Source organism: Styela clava, chromosome 14, assembly GCF_964204865.1.
Source record: "Styela clava chromosome 14, kaStyClav1.hap1.2, whole genome shotgun sequence".
NCBI classification, from domain to species: domain Eukaryota; kingdom Metazoa; phylum Chordata; class Ascidiacea; order Stolidobranchia; family Styelidae; genus Styela; species Styela clava.
The window spans coordinates 12641159-12653034 of record NC_135263.1 but is presented as its reverse complement, the minus strand read 5'-3'; the positions used below and the strand labels follow the sequence as shown (position 1 = coordinate 12653034).

Here is an 11876-nt window from a genome sequence, read left to right as displayed (position 1 = left end):
TCGTGCGCATTAAACTTTCATCAACATATACCGTACATGCTTAACGAAGAGACAATAACGCACCTTCGGGCAACTTCAACACGATTAAATATTTAATTAGACGCATTGTTAATCGGCCTATAAACGTGATAATCTTACGTATGTTGTGATGGACCAAGCTGGATCACATCCGTTCATAATGATCGAATTATCACATTACTCAAACAGTTTTATCCGTTGTTTAATTGTATCAGATTGGCAGATTTTTTCGTAGTAAGGCAGGAATGGAAAACTTTGCAGGTGAAATCATCAGAAGTAGCAAAGATTGGCAGATTTTTTCGTAGTAAGGCAGGAATGGAAAACTTTGCAGGTGAAATCATCAGAAGTAGCAAAATTAAAAAAAAGCTGGACTGTCCCGCCTAAAGCGAGACGTATGGTAAGCCTATAATAGGAAGCAAGATTTGCTAGTTATTTTTTATCTCCGCCTTCTAAAAAACTATTTTATACATTGGAAACTGAAAATACTTGAGGAATTTGTGATCGTTATGTAAATTTTCGGGCATGTGTGTCGTAATCACAGCCCAAGCATTTCGTTGACAAACATTCATACATATCTATTTTTATTCGATGCCATTCGTCGTACATAAAATACACCATGGGTGTATAGGGAATAAAGGTAAAGCTTTCAACGACGATAGTTCATCAGTAATTGCGATGAGTGAAGTTAGCAGAAAAACCTAGTACATTTTCAATAAATTTAGTCACCATCCAAGTCCATTATCTCGATCGAATAATTTGTGACCTTGGCCAAGACGGCTAGTAATCGCGAAAGGTCGTTGTCCGTCACATGATAAAGCGTTTATTTCAACGTTTATTGGACACGTGAGTGGACCTATTGATTGATCGCTTTGATATTATGTTGTTGAGCTTTGATGTTATGATGTGAGCGTTGAAATTCATTATTACAAGAATTCGAAATGTTTTCAAACTTTTTTTTTCATAAAGAGTTTTTCCCAAAAGAATATAAACAAATTCATGACTTATTTAAAAAGTATATAATATATACAACAACTTCGGATTCTAGCTAAATTCGAAATATGCAATATGACATTTTCTTGCTTAGATGGTTAAGTACTTCTTTCAGATTATGAATACTTTTGTCTATGTAAATCGAAGTAACCGTAACAGAAATTTTTTTGCGTTTTGTTTGCTTGTGAAAGAATCCCAAAAGAGCAATTAAAATATATGAACCAAATGAATGAAATCTAGTGGCATCGAAATCAAGCTTATAACTCGGAAGCAATATATATATATACATATTTTTTTTTTCATATCAGTGTCGATCTGTTTTTGGACACATTACAGTTTCCAACATTATGAAGTCATCATATAGACACACATTAAACATGATCGTGCGTAAAATGTGGAATAACAGGGATGCTATGCCAATGACTGCAGCATTGTCAAATACCAATGACAAAATGGAATATTCAAACACCACATGCATCTACATTATTCGATAAAGAAATTACAATTGGTATTGTGCTCTTCGAGTTTCAGGCTAATATTGTGTATGCATCCCATCTCCAAGATTAATATTTACAACACCACATATATTTATGTTGTCATTACGTGAAATATAAACTTTCAATTTAATGCCACTATCGCGTCGGCATTCTTTAGCAGCCATCAACATATAGCGTACAATGCTGAACAAAGAGACAGTAACGCACATTAGGGCAACTTTAGTACGATTAAATATTTATTTATTCAGTTACACGGATCGTTAACCCGACCCATAAACGTTAAAGTCAATGTTTGTCTTACGCGTATAAGGACCCAGCTGGTATCGCATACGTTTATATTAATCGTATTATTATATTACTCTGACAGTTTAAAAGGTTTTTAGTTATACCAGTTGGCACATTTTTTCGTAGTGAGGCAGGGATGAAAAACTTTACAGGTAAAATCATCAGGTGTAGAAAAATTCATGTGTTCATTTTTATTCAATACTGTTGTTTCGAACGGAAACGTCGAACGGGACTTCCACGTTTCGGCGATTCTTAACGTTAGTTCATTTCCTTCGGGATCGAATGTGTAAATTTGATAGCCGGCCTTCGTGTTGTTGGGGCTAACGATGACGTTCTTTGCCGTTTTGTCGTGTGCATGACCGCATGGCGTCTGCCTGTCTAAGGCCGAGACTCGGGGGACCAGATTCCGTCCGATGTTTTAACATCCTCCAGCTACCACAAGGTTCTAATTTATGTCAACTTCGGTATTTAAAAGCAATGAAATGTGAAATCTCATTTCGCGAAAAACTGATTTAAGCGCATTGATACATCACAATTTATATAGATAACAGCAGGCACATGATGTCGGCTACCATGTACCTCGCTTGTTAACGTTAAACATTATTGCCGTTGAAGCTTGGACCCGACAGTAAAATGTTCGTCGTTTGCAAATTGGAGACAGCAGCTAATCAGATTGCATGGTGAGCTTGAATTTCCCGAGTATAACAATCTTGCGTAATAGGCCGTTGCTGTCTTAGTACAGATGCTTGCAACTTAATTGTATAAAAAAGGGATTTCTAGTCTTGTTAAAATCAAGTCAAAAAATCTAAACTTAAATCTTGATATTGATTCTTTGTCGCGGGGTTTAATTGAAAAAGAACTCTAAAATCCCATTGTGGCCTAATTATCGAAACTCTAAATCAACCTTGTTTTCACGATTTGTTTACACCAATAATGTGTAATGATTTAGAAAGCTCTCGATATCTTTTACGCACTATTAAGAGATAGAACAGCTAGCAATGATTTCAACTACGAACGAGGAAGAGACATTTGGAATCTTTAAGTACATCTATACCAGGTAGGTTTCCGTGCGCCTTAAGATTGGTATGTAGATAACGCAAAATAATAATTGATTTTTTTTGCAAAACATTCAGAAATGATTAATAAATATGGAATTGTTTACATTATTACTTTGTATCTTCGTATTGTTGTGTTTTGTAATTATTTATAATCTGAGATGGTTTCTGGACTTTATGAGAAGGTACAGGAATTCTTGTGAAGCAACCAGAGACATCGGGTGCGAAAAACCACACTGGTTACTTGGACATCTTCGAATATTAAAACCCACTGAAGCATCTTTCTTTTATATTAGCAAACTAACAAAAATATACCCTAAACTTTCCCCTCGATGGCTGGGACCGTTCGTCGTATATCTAGAATGCTATCACCCGGATTCTATGAAGCCAATTCTGGCTACAGATGAACCAAAGGACGAGGTTGCATATCGATTTCTTCGACCGTGGATTGGCGATGGCTTACTAACCAGTTCGGGACGTAAATGGAAAAGAAATAGACGTCTTCTGACACCGGCATTTCACTTTGGATGCCTCAAGCAATATATGACATGTATAAACAACGCTGCCTCAATAATGCTGGGTAAATGGGTTCAAAGGGCGGATAAAGCTATTTCGGTTGAAATTTCCCACGATGTTAGTTTGATGACGCTTGACAATATTCTAAGATGCATTTTATCAAAAGATTCTGGATGTCAACTCGACGAAAATAACGAGTATCTCAAAGCTGTAAAACTGTTATCGGAAGTCGCCATGATACGACTTTTTAACCCTTTGTATCATCTTGATTTTATCTTTTACTTGACCCCATTGGGACGAAGATATAAAAAAGCGTGTCAAGTAGCCCACGATTACTCCGAACGTTCCATAAACGAACGAAAAGTAGCAATGGCTGAATCAACAGAAACGCCACAAGTACGGGACTTTTTGGACACGCTTTTGAGCGCGAAAGACGATGACGGAATCGGCTTATCCCACCAGGAAATATGTGATGAGGTCAACACATTTTTGTTTGAAGGCCACGACACAGTATCTAGTGGTATATCATGGGCATTTTATAACCTTGCAGCTAATCTAAAGCACCAAGAGTTGTGCAGAAAAGAGGTGTTAGAAGTTCTTAATGGAAGGAAGACAGTGGAGTGGGACGATTTGCCAAAATTTAAGTACCTGTCGATGTGTATAAAAGAAAGCATGCGTCTCAATCCGCCTGTATTTAGTATAGCAAGGACTACTTCGAAGTCTTTGTTTTGTCCCAGGGCGTTCGGATCAGACCAGTACAATACAGATCGAAAACCGAATTCGGGTTGTGAGGCATCCAGAATATTACCAAAAGATTTCAATGTCGGCCTGGGAATAATTCTTTTGCATAGAAACCCGCACATTTGGAAGAATCCTGATATGTTCGATCCTGAGCGGTTTAATCTGGAAAATATAGCTAGTCGATCATCGCATGCTTACTTACCATTTTCGTCTGGTCCCCGAAACTGCATTGGGCAAAATTTGGCAATGAATGAAATGAAAGTCGTGTTGGCACTGGCACTCTCCCAGTTTTATATAACTGTAGATGAGTTCTATCCTAGACCAGAATTTGAAATGCATGTCGTTTTGCGCCCTAAAAACGGAATTCATTTAAAACTGGACAAGATTAACTAAAGTATGGTGTTCGGCATTGAAGAAGAATATTTTCATTGTCATAAATATGTGATTATAATCCTGAGTCCTTATCAGGACTCATGAATGATTAATTTTTGTCTCTGCTTGTGGTAAGACTACTCTGTACACTGGATAATAAAATACTCGAGCAATTTGAGTTCGTTGTGGTATATCCATATAGGTATATCCATGTAATTGTGCGCGTGTTTCACAGCTCAAGCATTCGTCGACAAGTATCATTATATCATTTTCCACTTTGTTAAATTTCATATAAATTTGATTACTTGCTTTATAATTTTTCCTTTCTGTGTACTGTGTTTAATAATGTAACCTTTTAGAACCGGCGATTTGGAGGTGAGTGTGCAAATATGGAGGTAACTAATTTTGTCCGCCACTTTACAATCAAGTTGTGTGAAAGGACTGAAACCTGGCATGGCAGGGGTTATATTCACTTGGCTAACACAGTCAGTACCCGAACTCGTAATAGAACTAAAATAGGAATAAAATTATGGTCTAACCCTAACCTGGTAGACACACCACGGGACTAGCCTACCTAAGAACCTCTCATACATACATACCTATTGTCAGTCAATGCCACACAGCATACATCGTACATAAAATACACCATAATGGTTATAGGTCAGAAATTCACAGTAGTTTAAGTATGTGTATAACAACTGACATTATGCTTTCCTAACTGCAATAACCATTTTGAGCAGCCTTCTTTAGTTATTTAGCAAGGTTTTATAAATACCTACCATTTCTCCTTTATCTCACTTGTATATTTTGACGTTCATCAACCTTTAACATAATTTGAGCACTGTCATAGATCTTGGGCATAAAAGATGATGGGAAGTTCCTAACAACCAAGCAAAACTTCAACTCATTGATGAAGCTGTCAACAAATAAAATAACTCATCTGTAATTGCGATGAGTAAATTTGGTAAAATAGCTCATCTGGCATCTTTTCAATTGGGTGAAAAGTGAGCGTTAAATGAAATCCATTAACACATAATTTCAAATTGTTTGCAATTGTGTTTTTTGAAGGAGAAAAATTTACGACTTTTGTAAAAATTATAGAATATTACGCTTTGTGAATTCAGCTAAATTTGAACTACCGTATTTTCTCGTTTTGTAGCCCGGGCCCATATTTTTTCAACCAAACTCACTAACCGGGCCCAAGTCTCAAGTATAATTTAAACGAGAATAACGAAAATTTTGATTTTTTTCTACGCAGCGCAGGTACAAATCCTCAAAAGAAGAAAAGTTTGCAACGCCCTATCAATATTGAAACGACGCACTTGGGCGTCGCGACGCCCAGTTTGAGAACCACGGTGTTACGTAATCAATGCTATCTGTTATGTAAGGCGTGAGTGTTATCTACCAGCGCTTAAAATTCAACAGCGCTGTGACAAAAGCACTTTTTATTTTCTATTGTTCTCTACCACTGAAAAATTAGCTTTTACATTGTGCAGGTATTCAAGCACCGGCCCTTATTTATTTTTATGTTCTGTTCACACGGGCGGTTATTCAAATGGGCCCTTAATCAAGATCGGGCGGTTAAACGAGCATATACGGTATGCACTATAATAATTTTAGACGGGTAAGTTACTTCCAGCCTATACAATTTGATCGAAGTAACCGAAATAGAAAAAACTCTTACATCCTTTTTTAAGTAAAAGTATCTTACAAAAAGCAATTGCAATATGTGAACCGCAAGCATGGAATTCCAAACCTATAACGAAATCAAAGTCTCCAAATCAAGCTTATAATTTCGTACTAAACTAAGATGAGAAAAATGTGGAGCAACAGACTGACGAAGACCACAAGATTTAAAAACAACGCGAGTTACTTCATTATTTTTACCGATCCACAAAGAAAACAATATACTGACACAATAATAAAAACGCCATCAAATTTTATTCTTATCATTCACAATTAGGCATGAACCAAAAATAGGAATTCAGGTTGACGATAATAATATTTAATATGTTTTTGCTAGTCTCTACAGAAAAATTGTTAGTTGCCATGCTGGGAGATTTCTTCCTTTTTGTATTTTAGACTAGCATTGTCTTCTGTATGCATCGCTTCTCTAACATTTATATTCTATATATATATAAATATGCCAAATTATCTCTGTATCTTATTATTACGAGACTATCTTAATATTGCTATGCTTCAGTAGACCGAAAGCTGTCATCGATACGTACATGCCTAAATAAGGGACAGGGCAGCGCGGCTTTGATCAAAATCAGCACGATTATCTATTTATTTCCACGCATCGTTAACTCGGCATATCACCGTACTCGACGTTGTATGCTTTCTATTTGTTGTGATCGATCTAGCTGATGTCATCTCCATGCATTTTGATCAATTATTACTTCCTTTTTTACATTGATAGTTGTTTAGTGGTACTAGATTGGCATTTTTTGTAGTAAGGTAGAAATGGAAGATTTAACAAGCGAAATCAACAGTTCAGATGTTCTTTTAATGTTTAAAATTGTTGTTTCAAGCAATATAGGGCTGTTTATACCACCATATGTCAAAATTTAGAAAGCGCTCGGACAAAAGTAACTCTTATTGCACTCGGTAGCAATATAGAATTCAACCACACGACGACTACCAGGGACATTTGAAATTTTTCGTTAGCTCACCACGACTCTTTGTTATAAGGTTTTCGTCCACATTAATATTGGTTTGTAAGTAACAGTCATATGTAATAATTATTTCAATCGTCTTGTAAAAAATTTAGAAGTTATAAATATTAATAATAAGTATTCAGATGGAAATGTATACATTCTCACTTTGTATCGTCGCGTTGATGCTCTTCGTATTTTTTTATAATCTGAGATGGTTTCTGGACTTTATGAGAAGGTACAGGAATTCTTGTGAAGCAACCAGAGACATCGGGTGCGAAAAACCACACTGGTTACTTGGACATCTTCAGAAATTAAAATCAACTGAGGCTTCAATTTATTATGCTGCCAAACTATCGCAGATATACCCTAAACTTACTCTTCGATGGTTTGGACCATTTGTCGTATATTTAGAATGTTATCACCCGCACTCCATAAAGCCAATTCTGGCAACAAATGAACCAAAGGACGAGGTTGCGTACCGATTTCTTCGGCCATGGATTGGCGATGGCTTACTCACAAGTTCGGGGCGTAAATGGAAAAGAAATAGACGTCTTCTGACGCCAGCATTTAACTTTGGAGCCCTCAATCAATACATGACGTGTATAAACAGCTCTGTCTCAATAATGTTGGGTAAATGGCTTAAAAAGGCGGTAAAAGGTACTTCGGTAGAAGTTTCTTACGATGTTGGTTTGATGACGCTTGACAATATTATAAGGTGTATTTTATCAAAAGATTCTGGTTGTCAACTCGACGAAAATAACGAGTATCTTAAAGCTGTAAAATTGTTATCGGAGGTCGCCATGATACGGCTTTTCAACCCTTTGTACCATATTGACTTCATTTTTTACTTGACCTCATTGGGACGAAGATATAAAAAAGCATGTCAAGTAGCCCACGATTATTCGGAACGTAGCATAAACGAACGAAGAGCGGCAATGGCTGGATCAACAGAAACACCTCAAGTACGGGACTTTCTGGGTACGCTTTTGACCGCAAAAGATGACAACGAAATCGGCTTGTCCCACCAGGAAATATGTTATGAGGTCAACACATTTTTGTTTGGAGGCCACGACACTGTATCTATCGGTATCTCGTGGGCATTTTATAATCTTGCAACCAATCTAAAGCACCAAGAGTTGTGTAGAAAAGAAGTGTTGGAAGTTCTTGACGGAAGGAAGACAGTGGAGTGGGACGATTTGCCAAAATTAAAGTACCTGACGATGTGTATAAAAGAAAGCCTGCGACTCAACCCGTCTGTATTTAGTATAGCTAGAAAAACTTCGAAGCCTCTGTTCTGTCCCAGGGCGTTCGGATCAGATCAGTACAATACAGATCCAAAATCGAATCCGGGTTGTGAAGCATCCAGATTATTACCGAAAGATTTTAATGTAAGCCTGGGAATATTTCTTTTGCATCGCAATCCGCACATTTGGAAGGATCCAGATACATTTTATCCTGAGCGATTTAATCCCGAAAATATAGCTAATCGATCATCCCATGCCTATTTGCCGTTTTCGTCTGGTCCGCGAAACTGCATGGGGAAAAAATTGGCGATGAACATAATGAAAGTCGTGTTGGCACTGGCACTCTCCCAATTTAGAATAACTGTAGATGAGTTGTATCCCAAACCAGAATTTGAATTGCATCTCCTTCTGCGTCCTAAAAACGGAATTCATTTGAAACTGGAAAAAATGACTAATGTATGATATATACTGAGTATTGAAATGTAATATAGTTCATTGCGAAATATACGTGACTATAATCCACAGTTCTCAACAGAAATCATGGCTGATTACAAAATTAGTTATCTGTCTATATCTGCTCGTTGACTACTATATACAATGGAGACCAAAATAGCAATTCGAGTTCGTTAGGTATATTTTTATGCATGCATTTCGAAATTGCAACCCAAGCATTTCGAATTATAGACTGGTTATAAAATATATCAATGCTTCTCTCTAGCAAATGCAAATTGAGAAAAATTTTCTATTACAAATGCTGAAGTGACTATCTTTATATTTGTTCATTCATGCGTGCCATACTTTGTAATGCAATGATATAATATGCAATATACCCTTATCACTAACTTCCATACATACTTACTGAAACTGCCTCTTTCCGTTAACCGATTTTATCACCTTAAAAGAAATGGTTTCGTCCACGATTTTACCAATTGTGACTTCATAATATCTTGCGCGCTTTTGCAAATCGTTATGCTTCTGAAACATTGATTCGACCTTTTCCGGATTTCGGGATTGCGAATTTGCAGTTCAAGGTTTTAAATGTCTTTTTGATATAATTATAATTAACAATAATATATAATCAACTAAATATACTGAACTGTTCCACATGGCGATTGTTTGTAAGCTACATTGTCATTTACGTGTTTAAGTTTATTAATTTTATATTTCGCCCGTAGAGTTTTTTTGAATGATTATTTTTGTTACCAGTCGTTAACTTTTATTTTAATGCGTTTTTAATAATTTATTTTGGCAGTGGATATGACAAGTGTAATACATCATCAATTATAACACATTCTTGCAATAATTTATCTTGTATGCACAGGTTAACAAATTATTAGCAATGTAGCATAAACAAGTACAACGACATACCCAATTGAAATAAGAAAAACTAGAACATATGGATAAACGCAACTGAAGCCATCAGTATAAATAAACACGACAATCAACCAAGATTATATACCGCAGAAGAACAACTAGTTTGAGACAGTATATATATTAATGTGAATTAATTAGAAGTAAGGATGAATTCATGGCTCCTATCGCCGTATGAATCGCTCTCTTCGTGAAAATTTTATGGATTAAAAAAAAAGTATTATTTTTCTGGTTCCAAATTACCTTTGTTAATAAATCAAAGTTAGCTTAGTCATTATTTCACAAACTATCCAGGTTGGTTGAACCATTTGGTGAATATTGAATAAATAAACAAAGTTTTGAAATCGTTAATTTAACAACATTACTTACGAGAAAGAACTTACTGTAACATTTTCAAAACGTTTTATCTCCTATTATCAAGCTTGCATCCTATGACGGTGATCAAATATATCATGCTTCGTGTATTGCAATAAATCTTCTTCAAAACCCTACCCAGCCGGTTGGTCTGGTGCCATTTCACATAGGTTATTTTTTTGTCAATCATTAGGCCCTAAAGCTTCACTCGTGGCTTTATAATAGCGTGTGATAACGCTCTATTCAGCAATATATGTAAAACGCACTCCTCTAAAACAAAATTTTTTTTACGCCAAAATTTTTATTGAACTTTCGAGATTTTGTGTCTAGTAGAGGGTTAATAATTATTCCCATATAATTAATTTTTATCTCAACGTTTCCTTGTGTTATTTTTCAACAGAACAACACCAAAACCCCTATTATAGCAAGAATTGTTACTCTAAAACTCACGATTGTATTTAAAGAATTTTTAAGGAAGAGGCTTCAATTGACAATTTTGATGACGTCACACCTCTAAATATTAGTGCAAAAATGTTACTTTTTCCGACGGAAATGCGCGTAGAAAGACGTAAACATTCTAATGCGCGCCGCTACGCGTGAAAATTACCATTAATTTTACGTTTTTTCACGTTTAAAAAATCTCGATCCCTTTACCAAGTATGGTACAGTCGAAATCATATTTATCAAAACATCACAGCGCCAGGGATGATATGTATGACTGAAAATACATGCTAAACCAGCGCTCTTCAACAGTGGGTGGGGTTCCGTGACTTTATAGGGTTCCGCGTAAAAGTAAAAAATTGACTGCTGGGCCAGTAAAGTTGCAAAAAATGATTATTCTTCTTTTTCCGTTTTTGGATGAATTTCTGAATGCGCAACAGCAAGAAGGACTCTTAGATATCCGTAATGATATTAATTCGGAGGAAACATTTGAAAAACAAGACGGAAGGAAGAGTGAAGACATGAGTAAGAGAATTGCTTTGAGCGCCGTGGAGCCTCGATTCAAGAAGATTGCAAAGGAAATGCAAGAACAACCTAGTCATTGAATTTCACGCTTGTTACCTACTTTCTGTTTCGTTGTTGAAGTAGAAATATTTGAATTACAAATATTTCGTGTTACGAGTATTTCGTGTTTTATTTTTGTTATTCGGGGCTCCATAAAAAACGAAAAATGATATCAGGGGTTCCGCAATAACAAAAAGGTTGAAGAGCACTGTGCTAAACCAATAATGGGTCATTATAAAGGAGTTAATGTTATTGATTTCCTGTCTGAGTCTTTATTTCGGATCAGAATCCAGCCCGAATGCCTTCATACCCAGACTATGTCGACGGAAGTTTTATGGATCCCTTCTCTTTGCCATAGAGATCACCATTTTATATACCACATAAAGAGGTAGTCTTCCATTCATCACATCCGCCAGTGGCGGCGCGTCAATAGGGCCAACCGGGGCAATGCCTCGGTTGTTTTTTCGGTATAATAAAAAATATTCGAAAAATACCTCAATATCGGTTGCACAGACTGTCTACACTAGCCATATTCTCCCGACATGGTTCATTTTTCGCTCGCAAAGCCTTCGCCGAACGTCGACGGGGCGACGCCGATTTTGCCCCGGTTGCTCATTGTATATCGTATTCTCTCTTTTATCTTCCACTCGCCGCGTTTGTCTCGTTTGTTTTCTGTTTCTTTTACTAAATCATCGGGGCTAGCCCCGAAATTATGACGACACAATGCCGACGTTTCTTACAACAACGTGTTGACATATTCACGCATTC

General features: G+C 36.5%; 1 protein-coding gene across 1 annotated transcript; it reads left to right on the top strand.

The window, feature by feature from the left end:
- Positions 1-1038: 1038 nt before the first annotated feature.
- On the top strand, positions 1039-10192 carry LOC120341291 (uncharacterized). The gene is made up of 2 exons (XM_078120084.1): positions 1039-4490; positions 7258-10192. Exons 1-2 carry the CDS (start codon positions 2939-2941, stop codon positions 8838-8840), a joined length of 3135 nt encoding a protein of 1044 aa, XP_077976210.1. The 5' UTR covers positions 1039-2938; the 3' UTR covers positions 8841-10192.
- Positions 10193-11876: the final 1684 nt, after the last annotated feature.

What these genes read in the sequence shown, in the direction of transcription:
- LOC120341291 (XM_078120084.1), top strand. Translation starts at nt 2,939, where the DNA reads ATGGAATTGTTTACATTATTACTTTGTATCTTCGTATTGTTGTGTTTT. An exon ending in TTTAAAACTGGACAAGATTA is followed by an intron (nt 4,491 to 7,257) that starts ACTAAAGTATGG and finishes AGAAGTTATAAA; the next exon opens with TATTAATAATAAGTATTCAG.